This window comes from Calonectris borealis, chromosome 4 (genome assembly GCF_964195595.1).
Source record: "Calonectris borealis chromosome 4, bCalBor7.hap1.2, whole genome shotgun sequence".
NCBI lineage: Eukaryota > Metazoa > Chordata > Aves > Procellariiformes > Procellariidae > Calonectris > Calonectris borealis.
In genome coordinates this window covers 47,886,074-47,912,110 of record NC_134315.1, presented here as the reverse complement: position 1 = coordinate 47,912,110, position 26,037 = coordinate 47,886,074, and the positions used below count along the sequence as shown (strand labels likewise).

Sequence of the window (26,037 nt, the reverse complement as noted above, 5' to 3'; positions counted from 1 at the left end):
TTTTCACACTGGAAAAAACAAGATAATTGAGGTGGTGGCATAGAGGTCTCTAAATCATGAATGGCACAGAAGAATGTATGGACATTGATTTCTCATCTTCTTTTCCAGTAAAAGAACTATGAGGCAGGCTCAAGCTAGATAAAAGGAGATGATTAGAATGTGTGCAGCTTAGCTATGTCATTCCTTGCTGCAGGATGCTGTGCATGTTTAAAGTTGACACGGATTCCAGAAAGCAACTGGAAGCAAAGCAGCTTCTTTGAGGGAAAAAAATCTGTCGAGGACCCTTAAATATTGAAGCATCACTCCTGGTTTAGGAAAGTCCTTGACGTGCAGCTTCTGGGAGGCTGCTGGATATCTGCTGAAATATCATTTCCTGATTGCTGTAGTTTCATATTCTGCTTCAGGAGTCTGCCATTGGCCCTGCTGGAGACAGGACTCTGTTCTGTATGGACCTTCGATTTGGTTATTCTTATGACCTATATGTATTTTGTCACGTATTAGTAGGTTTCTAATTTGTGAACTACTATACGTTTAAAACTCTCTACAAAATTTTATTCTCGGACTACTAGGATAGTTCAATTTCAAACTGCTACTTATTATAACTTTAGTTAAATTTTCTGCTGTTTTAGAAGCTGAAAATCAAATACCTGTGATTTTTTTTTTTCTCATTGCAGTCTACTGCTTACATAGCAGCTCACACTGTTTTTAAATTCCATTTCTGTATTTTCAGATTGTCTATTACTCTGTCATGCCCTTTGGACTTGACCTTGTTTCCTATGGATACACAGCGCTGCAAGATGCAATTGGAAAGCTGTATGTAAATCAGTCTGTGCATAAAAACAGTTGCCTTCTAGGCATGCCTGAGAATCAAACAAAAAATGATCAATTCTGTATTGTTCATGTCAACATTTTTAATGAATCTTGAAATTAATATTCACTGGTTCCTACCATCATACATTTTCCTATCAAAAATTTTCTTACGGTTATGGCACCATGCACTCTGTTTTTAGCTTTTGCTATCAAACATAATGACAGCTGATTAATTTTATAAAAACATTTACAATAAACTTAGTAAAATGGAAACACATATAATTTGGAAAAAAGAATCCATGGTTTCCCCAGGTAGTTTTAAATTCCATAACCTTTGCTGCTTTGTAGGTTGTGGGGTCCAATTTATCCCCTTGCATTGATGATGCATTGTATTTTTTGAATCTCCTTTGATATGGTACTGAAAGAAAGATATTTGACACCAATACATTGAAAGCATTTAGTATGAAACCTTTTGAAAATGGTTTCAAGATGTGTTGTGGATGTAGTCAGGCATTTCTCCTTTACCAGTCCTTCCCTGGTCTCTAGGTGATTTGATCTTATGAAGGGGCAGCCAGGTCTCGTCTCTGAAGGGCTTCCTGCCATGCTGGAAGTTGCAGCCGAAATGTTTCTGAAACCCATCTTCTTTCCTGCTCACCGAGTACAAGGGTGTCTACTCCAGTACAGCCTTTTCCCAGTACTCCAACCCTTGGTGATCTCACTTTCATGGCAATCTGTTTTGCTGAGTAAGGACAAGTGTGAAGCAGAGAGAAAGAAGGTGGCTTGCTCCAGCCCCTTCCTGCTATAGCAAAAACTTTGTTCAGTTATTACTGCACCAGGTCTGGTGGGGAAGGTGGGGTTAGGGAAGGGAAGACAAAAGCAAAGAAAGAGCAAGATTAATCAAAGCTGAGCAGGGCATCCCAGTAGGGGCAAGGGTAATAATAATAATGATAACAGAGCTTTACAATCAGTTTTTGATTGCCAGCATTTACCTTTAGAATTGTAGTATGTCCATAGTAGTTTTGCCCATCGCTAATATGTATATATTATGTTAGCTGAAGTAAACCCAAACCAGTTTGGGGTTAAACTGGAATAAACAGTAATATCAATGGAAGTTTGCTCAAGCTTTCTCAGTCTGGGTTGCTTTACAAGCATTGCAAGGTATAGTTATTCAAGGAAGAACTACTCATAAAAAAATTCTCAATAACTTTATTTAAACAACCTTATTGTCTCTCTCCATGCTAAGTAGCTATACTCAAATTCAGAAGGAAATTGCTCCTTTGGAAAGACAGTATGCACTCAACTTTATTCTACCTTTTAGTTCAGTTTTCAAAAGTGAGAATGGTATCCATGACCTCCAGTTTGTCCCTCCAGTTCCAACAGTGGGCTTGCTTTCCCTGTTAGCCATTGGCAGTTTTATTCTACTTAAGTTGGTTTCAAATCAATATTTTGTTTCTAGTTGCTAGATTTCTAAAACAAAAAAGGCCACCGTTTTTTACTAAGCTGTTCTTGTATCTGCAGTTATGATCCCCAGTTCTACACATTCCCTGTAGACAAATATTTCATTGTCCAGTAATTGTTATCATAAAGGATCTGGGCAGTTTTGTGATTTGCGGTATGTTGTAAAGGGGTGAGACTGATTTTATGAATGAAGCATTAGAACAACTAATATTTTTTATATATTATCTTCCAGCATGGAGCTTTGAGACATTGTGGTTTTTATTAAGTTGTTGTGAATCTTAGAGAAGTTAGCTTATGAACAGTTTACCTTTTTTAATCACAGGTGTTTTCAAAGATATAAAAAAATCTGTCTTTGAATTGCAAAACACTGCATTCCAACTCCATCTTTTTTATATTTCCCCATCTCTGTTCCCGTTTAACACACATTATCTCTGTTTGAATTAACTTAATCCTTAATAAACAGAAGGTAGCAGAAAAATGGCATGTAAATTCATGATTATGACTGCATATTTAATTAATTGCTTTATGCTTGAATACTGTGAGCCTAACGTTCAGTGCCTCTCACTTGGTGGTGTTGTATATATCATGATTTAGATACTCGGATGTCTGTCCGTGCTCAGGAGGTGATGAAGGCAATGAATTGATTTCAGTAGGACTACATATCTACTTAAATTCCTGGTCAAGTATTTCCTGAATGTCAATGCTTTTATGAATCAGGGCCTTTAATCTAAACAACTAAGCAGAAAGGTTGTTTTACACAAAAGCCAAGATTCATCACAGTAATTGAGTTGCTAAATTCTTTTGACATTACTAGGACTTGTGAGTGCTGTTAAAGTTCGGTATATTTTTCGTGCTTTGGCTGAAGTAGAGTATGAATGAATATGGAGGCTTCAAAGCTGTGGAGAATAGAGCTTTGCTTGCTTTGTTTAAACAGTAAGCACTGTAACAAACACCTCTTAATCAGTGTAATATTGCTGATAATGTAACGTTTCATCCACCAAGTCCTAATTTAGGCCTACAAAAAAATTCAGTTGTGGATTATGTAATTTTTGTATTTAATTGTTTGAAGAGGAAACAGAAAGAAAAAGAGTGAAAGAAATACGATATGTATATGCTAGATTTTCTTGCAGAGTTTACTCTGAAATGGTTTTTAAACAGTTATTATTATTTTGTTCTTGTAGTTGGTTACACAACTGATGACTTAAGGTTTATCTGGCAGTCTGGAGATCCTGTACAGCTAGAGAAGATCGCTCTGCCTCAGTTTGATATTAAGAAGGAGGATATCGAATATGGTAACTGTACCAAGTATTATAAAGGCACAGGTACGTAATATAAGTGATTTTCTTGGTAAAAAATTTTAAGCTTCCTTCAATTACTGTTTAAGGTTGATGGTTAATACTCCAGCTCATGTCTTACATTCTATGGGAGAAAATAGACTACTTTTAACAAACCAGTAGTTCATATAATTGTAGCTATCACATATAATTACTGCAAACTAATTCACATATAAAAACATCTAGGTTGAAGGTGAGATTAAATGTTTTTGTTGGTTTTGCTTACATGTCTTCTGATCTTACTATCACCATTTTGTTTCTATAATCCTAATATCTTTTTATGCTTATCTTTTCACGTAGAATTATGCCAGTTGCAGCAAAGTAGGATAATTTTGTTTTTCTGTTTTGAGTTTTGTTCCAGAAGTGGGTAGTATTAGAGTGTAACTTCAAATGCGTCGCCCTGCAAGTTCTTCCTTTCTCTAAGTGTTCTGGAAAGTCTGTCATTACAGAAGGCTGCTTAGCCCTGTATTTATTCAATCCTATAATTATTTTCTGAAATTTTTTTTGCCTGTGGGCAAAAATTTATCCAATGGTTTCTGTACTCTGGCTTCTAATGATTTATCTTTTCTACCTTGATTCCTGCCTATAATTATATCCAAACTACTCACATACTGTGGCAACCGCAAGACTTTCTACAACTACAGAAGTCAACAGGGCATATTTTAGTCAGTGCTTTTGCATCATAGGAATAAATCTTCCATTAAAACTCAATAAGGATGATTGTGGTGCTGCAGCTTCTGAGGATCCTCTGCAAGTTTCTTGTTGACTATTCAGCTGAAGTCGAGGATCTGTTACTTGCAGTTGCTCCTGAACTAGATCACAAGTCTGAATAGATCTCAAGTAACCTTAGTAGATCTCAGAGTTAAGGAATTTGACTTGGAAAAGGTAATGAAAATTGAAATGAGGTTTGTTTGTTAACTGCAAAATGAGTGAGTTCTTAGCCTAACTATGTAAATCTTTGCCAATTGCAAAGAACTTAATCTTTACTGCCTATTTACATCAACTGACGTTTTATCATACCCACCTAAGTAGGAAGAGGGTCAACAAATTTGGGGTGACTTTTTGTGACAATGAATTGAATATTTAAATTTGCAAATTGCCTGTTGTTTGTTTGTCAAAATGTATGACAGATCCAAATAGGTCCTCACGAGCTGAATGGTGAGGGCAATAGATACTATTCTCTGCCTGATGAGAGATGATACAAAGCCATACAGAATGCATTTCTGGCATAAAGCAAACAAATAATGATTTTGAAGGTCATCCTTCATTTGAAAATAAAACCTAAAAGTATCTGGAAATATTCAGAAATTACAGGGAGGAAATTTGTCAGACAACAGGTCACTGAAGTGGATAGAATGAACTATGAAATACCATATAGTGTCTTCTACATAGGAAGTGTTTTATTTTTTTGTTGTTTTGGTTATTCTATGCCCAAACAGCATTTTTAAGATGACTTATCATTCTACAGCACTTAATTGATAAAATATGGAAGATAAATACATATATTTTTGACAGATTCTATCTTCTAAATCAGCTTTGCACCAACTTCATTTACAGTTATAAACTGGTCTGAATTTTGAAGTTGCTGTTATATAACATAAGAATGCCTTTTCCTTGTGATAGAATAGTTTATGAAGTTGTTTTTACAATGCTATTATGTTAATATTAACGTAAAAATGCCAGTTCTGCTAATTGAGTGAAAATACGAACAGAATTTGTTTTCTGGTTATCGGACTTCCTGACCATCTGTTATCTCCAGCAAAACCTCTAGTATCTGCAGCTTTATTTTTTACTGAATTCATCTTAAAATATCTTAAATGTTTGGGTGATTTAGATCCTCATTTTAAAAGACTTGAGGCAGTATTCCTTGTTTTCATAGTTTACAGTGTTTTTAGAGTCTTTTTTAAAAAGTCTGTACCAATTTTAGAAGTCAGCTGTACCAGCTTTCAGTATTGGGGGAATCTCTGCTTAGAGTCACATTTAGATCACCTCTTTCCATTCTAAACTTCCTACACTAATATTTCTTAATTCCATCTTTTGCACAAATTAATGCTGAGTAGGATTTTCAGATGAGCTTAAGCTAGTATGACTGCTAGACCCTGGTTTTATCTGGACTGCAACTTGAAGCCAGCATCAAGATAAGAGTCACTTTAACTGCCTGTTACTGATGCGCTCTGAAAAGACGGAGGGTGTCTTACAGAGCACAGAGGGTACCACATGCCTGACCACACTTGGCGGTTATATAGTTCTGTGTTTTGAACATTTTTTTTTTCAAATTGAACTCTTTGCCTTTACAAAGAAAATCAAATGATTGAACTTTTGCTCTTAACTTAAATAGATAAAGGCCTAGAAGATACGGATCTGAAGAGGTTGACCTGCAAAGCACATTAAACTTTAATGCATTTATTTCTTTAAAGGTTATTACACTTGTGTAGAAGTAATCTTCACTTTAAGAAGACAAGTTGGATTTTACATGATGGGTGTTTATGCTCCTACACTGCTAATTGTTGTTCTATCCTGGCTGTCATTTTGGATCAATCCTGATGCAAGTGCTGCAAGAGTCCCACTGGGTAACCTGCATTTACACATACCGTCACAATCCACTTTAACGCCATTGAGCCATTCTCAGTTGCTTTGATAACATGACACTGGACACTAAAAGCAACTTCACTTCCATTATCCGCTCGTCATTTTCACTGAAACTTCCTCATTCCTAGTCCTGTAAACTCCACCTCCCCATTGAGACTTCGCTTGATAATGGTTCCAGCACTTATGTGATAAGCACACTGTCTCTGCTCCTCTCAACCCAGACAAATCTGATCTTATCCATGGACGGGTGATGCTGCAGACACTGTGGCAATATGCCAGTTTATAGGAATTTCAACATCTGAATAATCAGTAAGAAAGCAGGAAGATGAGTAAGGCTCTAAATAGCTACCTCTCGGAGCAGTTTTTCTGAAGAGCAATAGAAACAGAATGATGTCTGGAAAAGAATTAGCATCCTTGTTACCTCATTGGTTTTATTTCATTAGAGACTCAGTTCATGAGAGTACTTCAGGCTCATGCTTTCATGCTGCTCAGCACAACGCAGTAGGCAGGCCCTTCATTTATTACGAGATAGTAGGACACAGAGTTAATCAAAACAATATTATCTTGACTAATTGGATTGTACATGGGACTCCAGCTCCAGGGTGGCCAAACTTGCTGACCCCAAGAGCTCAATGAAATGCAGAGCCAGGCTCTTGCATCCTGACACTTCTCCTATTTGGATTCCCGTCCCCATGCCATGACCTCTCCTTCCCCATGCTCTGGCCTCCCCATGCTCCCCTTTTCCCCGGCACTCCTCCACAAGTCCATACCCCTTATTTTCCAAATCTTTCCTGTGTCCCAGGAGGTTCAGCGCACCTGTTTTCAAGCCCCCAGGAGTGCAGCTGCAGAATGCCTCCAGCCCCCTGCCTTCCTCAGAAACCTCTCACCCACACTTGAACCTCCACACCCTCGTAGGACATCAGTCCTATGCAGCCCCACGGGTGTCGATAAGCACTGGAGACCCTTGGAGTCAGGACCTGCCGCATCACCTTCCCAGTCCGTGTCTGAGATCAGCAGAGTCTTGCAGTAGTGGGTAGCTGAAACCCCTGTGTTAAGAGCCCGCTGGAGCGGGAAGGGTGCCTGCTGAGTTTTGTTAGGTGGAAAAGTGTCCACATACCCCCTGGCCTGAGCCCCACTGCTCCCATCTCAGGTCATCTACCATGCCTTTTCCTCTGATATGACGGGCAGAATAAACTAAGAGCTGTAAAAAATCTGGAGACCTGTGGCTGGAGTGCTACTTTTGGCTTCTGAGTCAGTGTGGGGTCCTTGCTCTAATTAAATGTGACAAAACCAGTATTTAATTATATTTATTGTATCTTTTTTCTAGGGGTCTGTTTCAGAAAACAAATCAGCTTTATTTTTCTTGACCTTTAAAAATATTAATAGTTACTTGGGGAGGAGTCACAATCTATCTCAGTTTCTAGCAAGTAACAAATACAATCTCTTCCCTTGAAAAGTAGCAAGGATGCATTCCATAATTCGAAACATAAGACATTTTAAGAAAAAAAAGTGTGGGGAAAATGTAGCATGCCTTAAATTAACAAGAGAGAAACAAGAACTGGAAATGTTTTTCATGTAGTGAGCTCTGATATGATCAAAACCTGAGATGTATTTCTACTTTTATAATCCTGCACTTCAAAGAGCTGACCAGGCAGGCTTGTTAATTATATATTAGATTTATAAGAGGTATAGTGCTGATTTATGTAACATGGATGTCTTTGTGACTAAACATGCATGCTTGTTTATTGTTTATTTGTTTTCATTTATGATAAGTGTTTATTGGCTCCTTTTATTTATTAGCATTTCTGAAATAATGCATTTTCAAAAATACTAATCATTGGCCTGGTGATGTGACTTTTCCTGACTCCCCAGAGAAGCAAAAACCGCTAAGTCTGACCATTCTTTAGTCATGAGTCAGCCTTTAGTAACGCAAGTTGATAGCACTGTCACTGGGGTAAGTTTTATGTTTCTCCAATTTGCAAGAGGGTGACAAACTAACTCTTCTAGCTAAATCCTTGAAGATAGATGACCTTGAAATCTAACAAGATTAACATTTCTGTGTCAAGTGGGTGATATCTAATCCCAAAAAAGTGTTATCAATAGCCACTACGCTCTCAGTGACCAGATACAGATCTCAAGCTATTTCAGATTTACTTACGAATATTTTAATACAGTCATCCTTAGAACTAAGTATAGTGGGCTACTGCTCCCCATGGCTAGGCATCTCAGAAGTTTCCAGGTGATTTAGGGATACAAGATACTTTGCAAACCAGTAAGCAGAACATGTTTTTGTAGACTGATCAATGTTCTGGGAGAACGATGTGTGTTTGTTTGAAGAAAAAGTCTTTGTCAATGTAGGAACTAAGTAAGTTGCAAGCCCTGTAACGTGTCACCCAGTTAGATCATCTGGTGGCAGGGAAGTCCACAAAGTACTGGTACCTGGACAGCTGTGGCTAAGCGACGTAAAGGCTGATATCAGTGAATGCTTCTTTCTAATTAAATGCTGGTGTTTCACCTTTTAATGCCCCCGACAGAGGACTCTCCAGTTCTTTACAGGTGGACAGTGTGCCAGCATCTGTTTAAAAAATTCCTTTTTTCCTTCACTGCCGTGTGATTCCCAAAGGGAGTAAGATCTTCCCTGGAGCTGTAGGGATCTGAGGGACGTCGGACTTCTGTCCACGCACAGCGGCCTGACGGCGTGGAGCATTAGTCCAGAGTGCAGGTGGGGATACAACAGGGTAACTGAAGGCTTGGAGTAGTGATCATATATTCCACACATACAAAGGACATGCCTCTGCCCCGTCCCTCCTGTCCTCAGATCTGTCTTAGTTCTAGTCTTTTAATTTTATAAAATTGTAACAAATGTAGGGTCTCAGAGGAAGACATAAAGATGTATGTCAGAACTGTAGTATGAAGAAGGATTGGTAAGAGTATGTCTTTTAGATTATGAAGTTTAATGAGAGAAGAGAATGTATTAGAGATATCAAATTATAAGGAAAGGAAGACAGAATATTACCTTTTTCAATAACATTAGTGAGATGAAGCCAGACATTTTTAAAGCAGTAATATAAACCAGAAAATACTGTTTTGTACAGCATATAATTAACCTGTGGAATTCACTGCCAGGAGATAATGCTGAGGCCAGTAAGTTTGATGGATTCAAAAAAGGGAGATTTATTTACCTGGCAGCACGTGCCAAAGTGCTTTGCTGGATTGGCACTTTCTGATATTATCCGCATGTAACCTTATGCAGTAGTTTTAAAATAGTAGCTCTGTGCAATCACACTTTAGGCTAACCTTACTGATGAGCTAAACTTTGCCATCAAGAGGGATGCCACACTAAGGGCAAAAATGCAGAAGTTTTTCCTAGAAAGGCCAACTTTCCCTTTACTTTGCAAGTGTAGAGGAAGGAGCTCTGTCCCTTCTCTTTAGTGCTCCCTGAGAAGAAAAGAGGGATTTTTTTGTTTCCTTTTTTTTTTTTTTTTAGATAAGTAATCTTGCAGTTTATTTATTCATTCTCCTCACTCAGTTTGAGCCCTGGGCTTTGGACTCTGTTAGGCAGGTACCTAGTGCAGCTGCTGCTGGAGGTGCAACTTACAACTCTGGTACTAGGGTCTCCAAGGCCACGCCAGCTGTGATCTGGCAGCAAATGGTTGCTTAAAAGAATATTTCTGTGCTTCTATCTCACTTTATTGTTGCCTTGAAAACCTAGAAGTTTCTCAGACTCTGAGAATGAACTTTTCATCCTAAGAATCCAGGCAAATGGAAATTAGCGGCAGGTCACCATGACCTCAATTGCTCTACTGAACAAATGGATGAAAGCACCACTAAAATCTTTTCAGCTGGTAGAATTTATAAGTTAGTTTTGTAGAATTAAATCCAAGATTGTAAGATCTAGTATTTTAAGCTCCACAAAGTGGTTGTACAAATATTTTAAGCACCAGGCATGATAATAATACTCGCATATTGAGATAGTAAACACTTTTAAAGTTAGTAGGAAAAAAATTACAATATCCAAGATGTTGAACCAGTCCATATCATTGGTTAGTTTGGTTATTCAGGGTTGAGGCTGCCTTTCAGAAGTCTAGCACAGACATGGCATGGTACTTGATACAGTACACTGTTAGAGAACGAACAGAAAGCTGGGCATAGGCAGAGGTGTCCTTTATATGTTAAGAGGCAATACAGCCTTATTTGTACTTGTTATTGCAGTTCATTATGATCCATAATTAGTGTTCAGCCCAAGACAGCTGGTGTTGGTCAGTGAAAATAAATTTGTTAAAAAAGGAGACTATTCTATGCTGACTTTCTATCCTTATGGGCATGTTTATACTTGAACGCTTCAGATACAGTAGATTGAAAATAAGCCAGAGTGGACACTGAGGTTTGTTTGTTCAGTATTTGCCATGTCATTATGATCTGACATAGCACATCTGGCCATTCTGTATTATCCCAGTGGACAAAAATATCCAGGTTTGCAATGATACGTTGTTATGATACATTTCAGAATAAAACACCATAAGATTCTGTGTTTTAAAATCATATAACTGTAATGATTTCTTTATAGTTTCTCTTCAGTGTTTTAGCAGCTAGTAAGTTGCCCATTTGAGATTAATACCAAATAAATTATCATATCAATCTTATTGAAATCCAAATGGGAATACCAGCAAAATAATGATAAGTTATTTATGATCAACTAGAATTTAATACTTTGATAGGCCAATAAGGTACTTTCAGTTTTACTAACATTTTCACATTCTCAGTTACTTAAAATGGATCTCTCTATGAATTACAATTTTTTTCATGCTTTGGATAGCACACATGACCAATATAAGAAACATAGTTACAACTGAGTATTTCCTTCTGGCCAACATTTTCTGTAGACATTGATTACATTTCATGAAGCCACCCGCTCATAACTAAAGAAGATTTTTATCATTAGCATTCACAAAACCAAAATGGGACGTTCTGAACTGGGAGTGTGAAATAAGTTTTCCCCACATGACAGCCATTTCTAAAGTTAGCTTTTTCCACCTGTAGCTGTTCATGCTACTTTTGCCATTTCATAGGAGCCTTTTTGAGATGAGGCTTGTATTTTGTCTCTTGCAACGTGAGCCCTGTGTTGATGGTGACATTTGGAAGCCTTGTAAGGAGCAGTGCTTGTTGAAACCTAGTTTGACGATGAGACCTTTCAACAGCCTTTGCAGATGTACTTTTTTTTCATGATAAGGGCTTCCTGAAAAGCTGTGTATCTAGGAATGCTTCCTCTAGATCCTGGAAGCTGAAATAGGGAATGATTTCAGTCACCTCAGTGTTTTCATCTTCACAGTGAATTGGGAACACAGACTTAGATGCGTGTTGTAGGGTAAGTCTCTGGAAAGCCCATTTCCCAGTTGTGTGATGAAGCAGGAAAACCACAGCAACCAGTTTAGCCTCACTTATTTCTTTCTCCTTTTATAAAATGAAGGTACTCATTATTAATAATTCATCACTAACTGTGATATCCTACATGAGTATTCAGTTCAACTTGTTCATTAACTGAAGGCATGTGCACTTTGTCTACCTGCTGCAAAATACACTGGCCGCATTGTGAAGTCCCATTCACTGTTACAGAACATCATTCAGTGTTGTCTGTTTCAGAGGAAGAGCACAGCCAGTGTCAATAAGGGTAAGTTTTCTTTAATCGATATATTGTTTTTCTTTCCGTAGGTATTTTCTCAGTGCTCAGCTTGGCATCTGAATGTACCACTCTTGCCGCTGAACTTCCCAAAGTGTCTTACGTGAAGGCCTTAGATGTCTGGCTGATTGTTTGCCTTCTCTTTGGGTTTGCATCCCTGGTGGAGTATGCGGTGGTTCAGGTAATGCTAAACAATCCAAAGAGAATTGAAGCCGAGAAAGCAAAGATTGCCAAGGCAGAGCAAGCGGAAGGGAAGGGTGGAAATGCTGCCAAGAAGAACACTGTGAATGGCACAGGGACTCCTGTCCACATCAGCACTTTACAGGTAGGAGCTGTGAAGCTGTGTATGCAAAATCAGCATTATCCTCTGTTAACGCAATTCTAGGAATATACTGTCGTAGTAGTTTTGGATAATGCTTAACCTTAGAAGTGGCCAGGACCTTAAAAACGTGCTGGTAATTAATGGCTAGCAATTTGGCCGACTGGTCCCTAGTGATTTGGGGTCAGAGGTACTAAATGAAAGATTTGTCTTTTAATATCCTAGCGCCATGGTTGCTGCTGAACTTCAGGTAAATAAAGTAGCAAGCAGCTTTACAGTTGCTGTTTTTCTCATAATAAATAGCAGCTGTCAAGCTGTAACTATTCAGAGGACAGGATTCTCAGTCAGTATTTGCTGAGAGCGTACTCAAATAACACGTGTCTCATTGCTTTCCCCGGGATGGCCACAGCTGCACCGCATTGCATGTCAAGCATCTCTGAAGCCAAGGATCCAGAAGTCTTGGCATTTGTAAACAAAAGACAGGTCTGTTTGTCTGTCAAACAGTTCCTTCATTTCTTGTGTTGCCAGATAGAGTTTACGGGTAAATTGGTCAGAACTCATTATATGGATAAAGACAAGATGTGCATCTTAGCTCAGGCCAAAGTTTTCCATCATGATGGTAGCTTCCTGGTGTTGTATAATTCCCTCTTTGTGCTCCAAGAGTTATCAGACATCCCAGGCCAACTGCCCTTAGTCCTGAGTGATATTTAAGTGACATTTATTCTACAGAAGAAAATACGTTATGCTACAATATATGAAATACGAATTTGGCTTATAGTTTTCAATGACTCAGCAATTTAGATGTGTAAAATAAAGCTATTAGGCCAGATCCAAGTGATAATATTGGTAGTGTACAATGTGACTGTAACACTTCATTAAGGAGGGAGTAGTTTATGCCAGAATGGCAGAAACCCTGTCCTAGTATCAAGCTGGCACTGCCCCATGACTAATTACCCCCAGTCCAGGGGAGATGCAGATGTTGCAGAGCGGTGCACTTGGCTACCATAATTCTCATCTGGTAGAAGCGTTTCTGGGAACTGTTTTGGCAGGCAACCAGGCTCAGCTTAGAGCAACCCCATGTCTGCTTTGACTTGTGTCACAAGTAATTCCCCAAGCCCAGGCAACATGGGAACTGAGTAGAAAGAAAGATGGCTCTGCTACAGTTTTGCTTCCCCTAAACTGAATGCGATATTTTTGTGTTCAGCAATTTGCGGGTCCCAAATTCAGCTGTTTCTTGTGACAAAATAGTTGCAACAGTCCACCAGAGCAGCGTAAAATCTATTTATTCCTGTTATTTCAAGTACTTAACAAGTGTAAGTGTACAGTTTGATCAATGACAAGATTAACAAAAAACTACAGTTTTTCAGTAGTGTGAACAAAACCAAATTGCTAAATTATTGACTCTCCTCGGTGTGTACACCCTTTAAGGTGCTTGCCATTGTCATAGCCATAAGGAGAATAAAATGATAACTTTTATCACATGTGCTATCCTTTCATCTTTTAATACATTTTTTCAAGAAGGCAAGTTTTGGTGTACAGTGCATTTTAAGACTTAGAGGAAGGGAAGTCATTGTCCACAAAAATTAAGCAACATTCCCCATGAATGGTGTCTAGCAGTAAGCTGAAGGTTTTTAGGATTCAGACCTCAGTCTGCCCTCCAAGATCTTGCAGTGTCTCCCCGCCACAATCTTGCAATGTCAGCTCCAGCATCTCATGTTTGACCTGCACTTTTCAGGGTCTTCCTGATTTGTTATAAGAGACCTTTAACATTCCAATATCGATAATCTCTGCAACAGTAATCTGTGTTGGACTTATATGGAGTCCTGGGCATGCGTAACTTGTGATGATCTTTCTACAAAGGGTTACAAAACATTTGTTTACCAAGACATATTGGAAATACGTATTCATTGCTGTAAAAGCTGCTCATGTGGCTGAGTGGTCACCTCCCCTCATGGCTGGTGTTCCAGATTGTATCCAGCCACCTGCTTTGAAATATAGCCTACCTGAGGAAGGGTGTCCTGGGCTGGTAATTTCTGGGAAGATCACCAGGCTGAGGTAGAAAAAGGTCCCAGACCGATGAATCATTGGGAATCAAGATGTGGTAGGACAGTGATGCTAGTTTCTATATATATGAATGCTATAAATCTGCCTAGCTGAAAACTCCCTCTCTGAACCAGCTACCGCGTAGGAGTACTGCCCTGGAGATGCCTGTACTAAACTCCTAAATCAGAACAGGTCTAAATCTTTCGGTAACTCTGGCTCCTAATCCAAAACTAGGCCTGCCCCACAAAATTTGGATCGCTCCCATGCAGACCTAGTAATGATCAAGTAGAGAATGCATTTGTCATATGGCAAATATGCAAGGGAGGGAAACATTAAAGAAACAGGTAATGGAAAAAAAATGTATGTTGAAAAGCGTAAAGAATATGAAACAAAAAAGAGGCCAGAGTGCTGTCTTAGAACTTCAGGAGCTGTTTCTCATCAGGGTCGTGTAGGATTGTGTATGTGAGGAGAGAGCAAATGTCTGCTAAATGTCTGGAAAGACTTAGGCGAACCAATGTATAGCTTTAGGAGAAAAGGAGGACAACCTGGAACTGCATCCCTGACATGAATGTGCACCCTATAGAAATGTTGGAGGATGTTCTCTTTCCACATAAGAGGTGATACTAAGGCAAAAGTGACTGAGGGCATAGCTGGGAATCTCACTATAGCTAGGCTTGAAGCAGTGGATAGACCAGATGAGGCTTAAAGGTAAAGCCAACAGGAAAGACCTGGAAGCAGAAGACTCCAAGTGGGGAAAAACAGAGAGCATGAATAGTTGCATTTATAAATGTTTCTCCAGCTTAAATGAAGCACTTCTTTATTACGAGACATTAACTGAGTGGTGCTGATACAGAGGGGAATCAAGTTTAAAAAGAGAAATTGCTTTATTTCACTTTAAAATGCCCCTGATCCCGATGCCAGGCCAGTTTGCCAGCGTTCCCCGAGCAGCAAGTTGTGCTCTTTCTGTTTCTCGCAGCCATGCAGCATTGCAGCAGTGATGTCTCTGCAGGAGATTTGGGGAAGGGGCTGGTACATAAGGTACAGTGGGATTCTTGGGATGGGAAGGTCCCAGACGTGGGGAGGATCAGAGGGAGCGCAGGGAAGCAAGTGGGGAGGTCAGGCATCCCTGGCTCCAGCCCTCATGGAACAACTTACTTTCATGTGCTTGCTCTATTTGTGAAAGTTAAAAATGGCATCTGGTCTGGAGACTTGGCATGTTTGCTATTAGTAAAAAACAAGCCATAACAAAAACGTGATCATACTTAAAAATACAAGCGGCTATTGTTCCGTTTTTATGAAAAGAAACTGGGTAAAGGAATAAACTTTTCAGTATATCCCAAAAATTAAAAGCTCGATGCCATTCGTAATTGAAGGTGAGGAGAAGAGATTCCCCGTAGCAGAACCTGTAAGGATCCACCTGGAAGTTTTCAGTGGAAAGCACTACTGTGTCAGTAAAGTCGGTGATCACGACCGATACTCACCAGCAGCAACAGTGAAGATGGCAGGATGAAAACACTGCTCACAATCTGAGAATCAGCCAAAGATGCAGAATGCCTTCCATGGATGCATAGCTACTTCTCGCCACCAAATCCTGGGTACTGGCTGACATAAAAGCTGTATGTTGCCAGCATGCGCCAAACCCCCGAGTCCATGCTTTATGACTCATGCCCCCTCCAACAAAAAACCTTGAAATGTCAGTGCCATTTTAAGCCCACAGTTTTATCAGTATGACTGACTGATTAAAGTCAAGTGGTCCATTTGGCAAGATCAACCTGAATCTGTAGAAAAAACAGAAAATTCAACATGAGCACTTCTGCTGTGTTTGCTAGGAGCTGCAATGCCCATGCATTTACAGGCGAGAAGCCATGAGAAAGAACAGTTTGGCTCCCCGAGCTCATAGCAGCTGCAAGTAGATGCTGTTCTAAGCAGAGGAGAAAATTATGCAACCTGGTGGTAACTGCTGGCTCCGGCTTTTTATTGGGAATCCTCAGTAGGAGTTAGCCTGTGTTTCCTAGCAATGTAACATCATACAGTGAGAAAAACTAGCAACAAGGGAAATGTTTTGAAGATGAATCAGTTTCTTTTTGCTTTCACTGGTGGCGTGATTACAGGGAGAGATTGCACGGTTAACTATAACAGCACCCCTCGATTTGAAAAGTCACATTTTCATCAAGCCCATTTATAGAAGCTGTCCCCCACAGATAATGTGCTGATGACTGGAGAGAACATTTGCTAAAAGAATGGCTCTGGCGGATGATGAATAGTGCTATGCAAGTGATGGTAATAGCTCTAAACCAGTTATTTTTAAAGCGAAGTAGTGCTATTGCTTGCCTTATCTTGTCAGAGCCGCATCTAGGCTCTCACACCTGATATGGGTTATGATCATCTCTGCTGATTTGTAATATACCTGACCACTGGTGGTGACCTGTGGTGACCTGATCTTCCCATATTGTCTTTTCCATGCAAGTGGCACTCCAGACTCAGATTTTTCTTGTACAACGACCAGAAACCCGGTCTATATTTTATCTTGTACACAAAACCACAGGCTGCAATCTATTTTAATAGTTCCTGACAGCATTTCAGGTACAGGGTGGGTACTTTCTGCTCTAGTGACTCACATAGCCATCCTTGGAGATAATTCAGAACATGACTGTAAAAAGGCCCCAAGCAATCTGCTTTGAGCAGGGAGTTGGACTAGATGATCTCCAGAGGTCCCTGCCAACCTCAGCTATGCTGTGATTCTGTGATGTTTTATAAATATTTTTTGTGCTGTACTTTGCCATTAGTGGGGTAATGAGAATTTGCAAGGAATATAATACTTGGATTGAGATAGCAAATTCCTGCTGAGCTGCACCAGAAAACATACTCAGTCTGAATACGCACTAATGCTAAACAACCATTACTTTATTGATGATCTACATCTATCATTATGGCAAAAGCAAGAGAAGAGCAGAAAACAAGCGGAAGAAAGATTAATGACAGAGTTTGTTAGAACTACTCTTTCATCTTGTGTAGAAGACTTACACAACTGGCAGCACTAGTGCCAGATCTGCATGCCAGAAGAGGTTGGGTGCAGCAGAAGAAATGATTTTATGGCAGAGAAGAGATGCTGTGTAGGGCAGAGAATGCTGCATTACAGTAGGGAGGCACTTCAGCCTGAGGGATGCATGCTGAGCTTGAGAGGCTGCCAGTGCTGTAGCATGTTTGAAGCTTTGCTAGAAATTATGGACAATACATTTCTGCTCTCAAAAATTCTTGAATCCAAGATGATGGCATTTTATATTACACTTCATCCTGACAGATAAAGAGGATTTGATCACAGAATGAACAGTCAGTTGAAAAGGATCTTTATTGTATTTGCACAAAACAAATTTAGTTGAGTCCTGGTATTTTTGGTGCTGTGAAAGGACGGATTTCACAGATTTGAAAACTATTTTTTTCTCATTTGGGTGGAAGAATTTAAACAAAAAATACTAATTATGCTGGTGAGCTATCTAACAATGTTCAAAACAGCTACAGACCAGAAGGGAAGCTATACTAATTTAAAAAAAACCCCAACAAACAGCACAATTGAAAACAACCTCCCCAAAGATTGAAAACTAACTCAGCTTCAAGCATTTCTCTTTTCTTCTCACTGCCCAATGGAGAAGTTGATAGCAATTAATATAAGTCGAAATCCAGAAAATAGGTGTAGATAATAGGTGTAGATAACAAAAGGGATATATGGTTAGCATAATTGAGGGCAATAGGAAGTTACTTTGCACGTATAGCAAGAATACAAAAACCAGTAACGAGTATTGGTCCAATACTAGATAGAGATGCCGTAAGTATCAACAATTAGCGGAAAAGACAAAAGTGTTGAACAAATACTCTGCTCTGTGTTTAGGGAAAACCAGATATATTCAATCAGATGATGAAATAGCTTTCATTGACAGTGGCTAATGAGGATGTTAAACAGTAGCTATTAAAGTTAGACATTTTACAATTGAGATTTCAGCTTAAGTTGCATCTAGGATTTTTTAAAGAGCTGGTCCATGAGTGTGGTGGAATATTAATGTTGATTTTTCAATAAATCCTTTAAAACTGGGAGGGTTCCAAAAGACAGCAAGAAGCTAACATCGTGCCAGTACTTTTAAAGGCTAAGTGGCATAACGTGAATAATTATAAGCCTGACATCAATCAATGGAATATATTGCATAGCTAACAGGGGGGGCTGACTACTAATTATTATTCATAAATATTAATTATCATTAATATTATTCATAATTCAGCCCCATGTTAGCTAATAAATTTAAATGGGTCAGTGAAATTACAGCTGATCCGTGTGTTTATTGTTTTAATCAAACTGAATATATTTTTTTAAAAGATTATCAATTAATTAGGTTGACAGAGGTAATGATGTGGAGGTAAGAAACTCTGAAGAACATTTGACTTGGCTTCATATGTCGGCCTGGTTACGTCATCTGAATTATGCAAAATCAAGGTTAGATTTGTTACCATCTGTAAGTACCAGCAGTTAATCAGACTAACTATAGTCATGCCTCATGACTGAAAATTGAAGCCAAATAAATTCAGGTTAGAAATAAGGTACATATGTTTGTGAGTGACAAGGTAATGGAAAAAATTCTTCATTCTGGATGTTTTTAAAGGAAAATCTGGTATAAGTAGTTTGGGCAGTGAATGTGGAGAGTGATGAGGAGCACCAGAAACAGCAGAGGCAGCGATGGGGAGCTAGTTCCCCCTCCCTGCCAGTCTGCGCACACAGGCAGCACTTCTTTCTTCTTCTTCTCTTTCCCCACTTTCTTACCGCGTTATTCCCCTAACTCTGCACACGAAGGCTTCCTGAGCCAGGTGTGGCCCTGCCGCAGTGGCACGCACGGCGCAGCTCTGGACGCCACGGCATCCAGGGCAGCGGCAGGTGCTGAGCCTGGCAGTGGGCACCCATCAGCCTGAATTTTGTAAAAGGTGAGGAAGGATCATCGCAAGGGGCCTTCTGGCTTCTAGGAGTCATTTCTAGGTATTTCTGAGCTGTTCATCAAAAGGCAGGTGTCCTGTCCAACATACCAAACCTAGGCAAGGTGGCCCAGTCCTGGGAGAAGGCCCTAGGTCTGTGTTTTGGGCCAAGCCCCCAGAGCCACGCCACCTTCCCATGCCCTCCTCAGCCCCCCCGCCTCCATGCTGGAGGGACGAGGAGCAGCTGCCCGGCCCCATCGGGGACGTGGGGAGGCCCTGCGCTATTCCAGCAGCCTTCCCTTCCCAAACAGCTGCTCCCCATCCCCGGCAGGGGAGAAGCCGTAGATCTGGTGGAAGCATCCTGCGAGCTGGGTCTGGCCCACGGGTCATGATGCTGAGGCAGGATAAGGCAAACAATATAAAATATTTTCCAGGGCCAAGTTCTGTGTCAGGATGAAGTCAAAAGGATATAACATTTAACAATGTTTTACTTCCGTTACGAGTCTTCGGTGTAGTATTCTAAAATCAAGTCCTGCAGTATCATTTTCCACAGACATGGTTCCTGTAGCCTTTGGTAAGTGTCAGGAATATCGTTACCCTTCTAGCACAAACCAAGACAGGATGAATAAAAAGCAGATAAACTACTTTTAATATTTATTATCTCACTTTGTTTAGGGAAAGCTGTAGGTCAACTGAAGTGAATTTAGGTTAAAGCAAAAGCAATATTGGAGAATTGAAGAGGTGTATGAGAAGAAATTTAAAAATATGTCTACGCAGCGACTGAATGTAGAAAATAGAAGCACATTAGAGTTGTAAAGCCAGGGAAATGAAAGAAATTATTTTTAAAAGTAGCATATACCAACTAAAGAAAAATTTGGGCCAGGTTGCTCTTACAAGGGAAATTGTGTCACCCTGATAAATCAGTGCTACAGCTGACACTAAGCAAAGCAGAGCTCTGTGTGAACACGCTGCGAACAGTCCTCTGCTTGTAAGGCACAGGTGACCTAGAAGTCATTCCCTCAGTCCTCTGTCCCGCAAGCGAATGAGAACCGACCTGTAACAGCCTTCAGGGGAGCACTCTCTAGGTACTGCAGTTGGAACGGAAATGTTCTGCGTGGTAAATGAGAGCGCTTAGGCCACAATTAGTGTCACTGAGTTTTACAATATATCGCCGGTAGTATGAGGAATGGACTACAAGTTTGCAAATCCAAAAGGAGGCTTATAATTTCATACATGATTCTATTTCTTGCAATGGCCTTACTAATTCTTACTAGTTTTGACCATGGAAAAAATGTAATATTCCTGTGACTCTTCAGTTAACATACACCCCAGTCCTGCAAGTTACCCTTTCATTGCACAAGGGTCTGCTTTCTGTCTTTATTACCCATATTGTTGGGTATGATCCGATTGGAAGGAACCTCTCGGATCACTGAGTGACAGCCTCCATGTCACCCAGGGTCACATAATCATGTGTCTCAATCACCACCTTACTAGACAATTTGCCCCTGCTACTCCAGTATTGAACACTGTCCCAGCCTGTCGGCTCTTTGATGACTGGGAAACAGTAGCAGGACATGTATATGTATAGTTTTGCCTTACCATCATGGAACACCTATCTTGTTTTTCTTTTTTTGTAACCTGTAATCTTGGTTTTGTTATGTAACCTGCACCTCAGTTTTAGTGCATTGGTTTCAAAATTTACTGTTAGTTCCTGAGAAATACAAGTCTGGCAAACCTGGGGAGGTTTGCCACTCCTGGCTGAAGGAATAGTGCTGTGCTTCTCTTCCACCTTGCACCAGAATCAGCCTTGTCAGTAGTGGAAGTAAAAGCCCCAGTCGAAGCGTAGATCTCTTCCTGACTGCCACAGTTCTTTTCATCCAGGATACCTTGACAGTCGTCATAGAGAAGTGAATAATGTTCTCCAGAATGCTTTTCATTCATCCTTAAGTCTGGTACTGTATTTCACTATTATTATTTTAATTACAAAATGTGATGATGCAAATATCCTGAACCATCAGCCTAAGACTACAGAAAACTCAGAGGTGGAGAGAGCTGGGAGTAAAATGCCTGAAGGCTTTGTGGAGGAGGGATAGGCTACTGGGAAGGAGGGATAGGCAGCTTTTGGAAGAACCAAGTTTTAGTGTATCTGTGGCTCCAGGAAGCCCTAGTGAAACTTATGTTAATGTCGGTTGCCCATGTGTATAACCTGATTTGTGAAGCAGCATTTTTTCCAACTAACTCTCAGGTTATATATGTGAACAAGTGCATTATTAATAATGCAGTTAAGTTTCATAACCTGTTTTCTTTTTTCTTTTTTTTTTTCCCCTGCTTTACTGTATAGTCCAGTTGAAACAAAACTTTGGGAGAGATTTACCCAAGTCACAAAGCACAGTACCTTGGAAGTAGTCTCCTCAAGCTCCCTGAACAGTGTGGGGGTGGTCCTCCTAGAGATTTGTTGTATCTGAAATACAAACTTCATAAAATCCAAGGAAGCAAATGTAGGAATGCGCTTTTTTTGTCCTCAAAACACTTAAGTTTGAAGGGTACCAAATACTTTTTTTCTTTTAAATGTTCATTGTATGTGCCAGTACGATTGTCTGGTCTGTAAAAGAGAATCATTCACCTGGGGTTACCCATTGCACAGTAGCACTTGATCCCCAAGAACACTGACGGAGCTGTAGGAAAGACAGGTATTCAGTTGCTGGATTTAGATTTCCCAGTTACACAGTTCTCCAGCGTACCGATGGGAAGCGCTGAGAACAGTGTCACATCTTTGTTACCTGTCTTTAGAGAGGCTCCAAGGACTGCAGCTACAAAGAGAGTGCCTTCTAGCCATGCAAGGTGGTCACCCTAGGATGAGATATAGGATCTTGAGTGGCTCCTATGTAGAACCAGAATAGACTTTAATTGTTGCATCAAACACCGAATTTTAGGGTTAATTCTGACTGTAGCTTCCAGGCCTCAGAAAAATGTAAGTAATGGATAGTATCTGTCCTGCAGGTTCATCAGCACGGAACCGATTTCCAAAAATACTCTCTACAGAAATATTCTTTCCCCTTCTATCATCTTAAAATGAAGGAGTCTGACTATAGCAGGTTGCACAGCATGAGGCACCTTGTGCATGAAAAATTACACAATTATGAATGTTTGGATTAGTTTATATGATTGACTGATCATCCTTAAGTACTTCATAACACAACCATTCAGCAAATTAGGCTGATGTAATGTATCCCTATCAACAAGTAATTTCCTATATGTTTGTTTGCAGTGTTCTCTAGCAGCTGCATTAAGTTTGTTAATGAAATATGGTGAGTCGATCATGATTCCCCTCACTCTTTATTTCATAGGTTGGTGAGACCAGATGCAAAAAAGTTTGCACTTCGAAATCTGATCTGAGATCCAATGATTTCAGCATTGTTGGAAGCTTGCCAAGGGATTTTGAATTATCGAATTATGACTGTTATGGGAAGCCCATTGAAGTCAACAATGGGCTCGGGAAATCTCAAGCCAAGAACAACAAGAAGCCTCCTCCGCCCAAGCCTGTCATTCCATCAGCCGCAAAGAGAATCGATCTTTATGCAAGAGCACTGTTCCCTTTTTGCTTCTTGTTCTTCAATGTCATATACTGGTCCATATATTTATGATAAATCTTTTATTTATTTTTTTCATATGTGTAAAACATATCCCATCTCATTGCCCCTTCCCAGTCATGAAGGCCACTGTGTGAAATTATTTGCATTTGCAAAGCAATATGTTGCATTTTGATGCCATGCGATTGTACTGAACATAAGGCATCTGAAATTTGAATGAAAGCATGACACTGCAATGTCTGTGCTCCAACCAACGTTGTATATAAATGTACAGCATACATCCTGCTTTAGGAATATATATGAAGGACAATGCATACTACATTATAAAGCTGAATAACGCTTTTCGGTTATTAGTAACATACAGAGATTTAAAGTGTTTCTGACAATGAAACTGATGTGCACGTTGAGTATTATTAAAATCAGTATTCTAGTATATGTAGTATTTAACAGCTTTTCTGCTGACTTCCAGAGGGAAAAAAAAAGCAAACATCTTGTTCTTGTATGATTTCGATGGCACTGTTGAAGAAAAAGCTAAGTTGTAATTCATATTATTTAGACTTTGTAAGTGCAGGCAGCATTGAATAAGCTGATCTTGTCTATGTGGAAAAATAAAGATCAGAGAATTACTAATTTTGTAAAATCAGCTCATTTAGAAAAAAAACCAATTGTATCCATCAAGCAGGCTCACTTAAGTGTGTGAGAATATGCTGACAATAAAACATGGGGCCAAATTCTGACTGCTGTTTCCTTAGGCACAAACTAGATAAAATATGTCAAAAACAAACAGGCCACTTTCTAGACTAAAGGTATAGAGAGTTTTGGAGAAACATCACAAGATGCAGTTCAGTATTAGGTTATATTATATTTTTTTACATTACTCTGTCCTCTGGCTCATCTTCTGTAGTGTCTGGCAAGCCTGCAGTATATAAGTCACAATTTTTTTGTTGTTGCATCGGATACATCTTACTCGATTTGTTTTGTTTACCCCCTTGAAAGCTTTCAATTTAAACAAACCCGTTGTTGTCAAGATGAAATCCCATTTTTACCACTAGTTATGCTTTTTTTGTTTGCTGCTTGTAGCACAGATGACTAAAGCTAACACTGGCTAGCCACCAGTAGAAGTGAAGAAGTGTCTAAAGGTCTAAGGGGCTGAGACTCTTAAACGTATCATGAGTCTTTGTGCCTACGTGTTAATTAATGGCTGCCCTCACCAACTCATTGTTCTGGCTGCTACTTCTTGGAGAATAAGGTCCTATGCGTGAATCTGCTCCGATAGGAGACTGCTCTCCGTTTTCCAGAGGAAACCCCGTGACATGGAGACTACAGAAACATGATGTCCCCAGGGTGCGTAGGGCAGGACCTGCGGTCTCCCGCGGGTGCCAGGGTACACCCCTTCCCAAGGGCGAGTCATGAGGCGAAAGGCAGCAAGAGAAAGCTGCTTGTGTGTAGGCATTTGAGCAGCGCGTCTTCCCCGGGAACGCACAGGGACTGCGCCTCAGCCCTTGTGAGAGTGCCATGGGGAAACGGGTCTCCTCTTGTAAAGCTGGGGCACCACACTTAGTTAAAATATTAAAATAAGACATTTCTCGGTAACCTGGCAATTCATAAAAGGAAATAAGGATTACTGGCGCCTCATAGGCGAGGAAGGGACTGAATTAAAGACCCGAAACCTTCCATAGTGAGGAAACAGACAGAGTCACGCTTCTTGTGCTACTTTTCTAGCTCATCCAGGATGTGCTGAGCCGATGCAGGCCCCAAGTGGACTGTTGGATCACTTGGGTATTGCCCACCACGTGAATGTTGTCCACATACGGCGAGCCTGCACAACCAGAAGGTCAAAAGTGGGAATGCAGAAAGAGCGAAGCATGCCATGCTGGCTTCACTGGGCACCTGGCGGACCTGCACCAGGGTTTTTTCTAACCACTGCCACCGTGTGATCAACACCCTGGTTGCAACGATTTGGGTTCGGGTTGAAGAGATCTGCTCTTCAGAACACGCTTTCTGCCAGCTTCCTGGCCACTTCCTCGCGGAGATTTCAGGGAGCCACTTTACCAGGAGACCACAGTTTGTCCTTCGGATTTCTTTCCAATCAGAGGAAACGGAAGGGAAATACCAAATGTTACTGAACCGTGTTGAACCAGAGGAAAAAAAAATCATATCTTTAAGGTCCAGTTCAAAATTTCAGTATTTCTGTCTGTTGAAGGTATTTACAGAATTGTCAGAGACTCTGAGAAGCAATAAGGATAATTCAAAGAGAGGAAGGAAGGAAGGGGTAATTTTTCTATGTGCAATCAGAGTGCTATATTTATAGACATTATTTATTCTCATACTTGTATTTTTTCTTATGGTACTGGAAGGCGAGAAAATAATTACCCTATGTTGGAAATTATATGAATTTTGGAAGATAATTTTCTTGTTAGAACTCTTATTAAACGATTTATCTGTAATTAATGTCCACATTCTATCTGTATAATCTCAATTATAGATTTTATTGTTAAATTAATCTTTGTTCCTTCTTGCTTTCCTGCTTACTTGAGAGCTTTTGTGTTTTATCATAAAACATTTAATCAATAATACACTGTAATTGCTTTCCAACTCACACAAAAGGAAGCAAAAGGAATGTGTATTGTTACGATAAAGGTTTTTCGTTCATTACAGCACAAAAACTAAGGACAGAAGCGAAGTTTAACAGCAAATTTGAAACAAAATTTAAAATAAAACAGTATCAGCTATAAAGTATTAATTTTCTTTTTACTTACACTAGATAATATTGCAGCGTTTGTATTACCTTGGAATATATTAACTTGTCCTACTGAGCACTAATAATTGATTTATTTTATTTTTCTTCTTTCCACTAAAGGTCATTGAGAGTTTTGCATACCATATCACATCATGGTCCTCCAGCACCCTCTAGTTGTAAAATTCTGCCTGTTGACTTATTTCCAGAATGAGGTGCAAATATAAAACTGTATAGGGAGTATAGGATGTTACTTGGTAGTGGTAATATGAAGGGAAAAAATATTAATAAATTAAAAATAAATGGACATAAAATCAATGGACAGCTCTAGAAACTTGCCATGCAATATGAATTTAAAATTGTAGAAATTAAGACATTCTAGTAGTAGCAAAGGTGAGGCTCATGAAGTACACATTAGTAACCAGATTAACTAGTCATGATGTCTCAACAAACTGCATGACAGCAAAATCTGTTTCTGAGGGAAAGACCATCTGTGTTTCAGCTGACATTTACTTTAAGTTCTCCTG

General features: G+C 39.7%; 1 protein-coding gene across 2 annotated transcripts in view; it reads left to right on the top strand.

Annotated features, from left to right (window-relative positions):
• GLRB (glycine receptor beta) overlaps positions 1-25,506 on the top strand; it is a 53,148-nt gene extending 27,642 nt beyond the window's left edge. Inside the window, exons 6-10 of one of the 2 annotated variants that reach the window (XM_075150579.1) lie at positions 731-813; positions 3,450-3,590; positions 6,020-6,172; positions 11,901-12,193; positions 22,531-25,506. In XM_075150579.1, coding sequence (XP_075006680.1) covers positions 731-813; positions 3,450-3,590; positions 6,020-6,172; positions 11,901-12,193; positions 22,531-22,827 — 967 coding nt within the window. In that variant the 3' untranslated portion in view covers positions 22,828-25,506. The remainder of the gene's footprint in view (positions 1-730; positions 814-3,449; positions 3,591-6,019; positions 6,173-11,900; positions 12,194-22,530) is intronic. The other variant, XM_075150580.1, reaches the window with a different exon arrangement.
• The last annotated feature ends 531 nt before the right edge of the window (positions 25,507-26,037 follow it).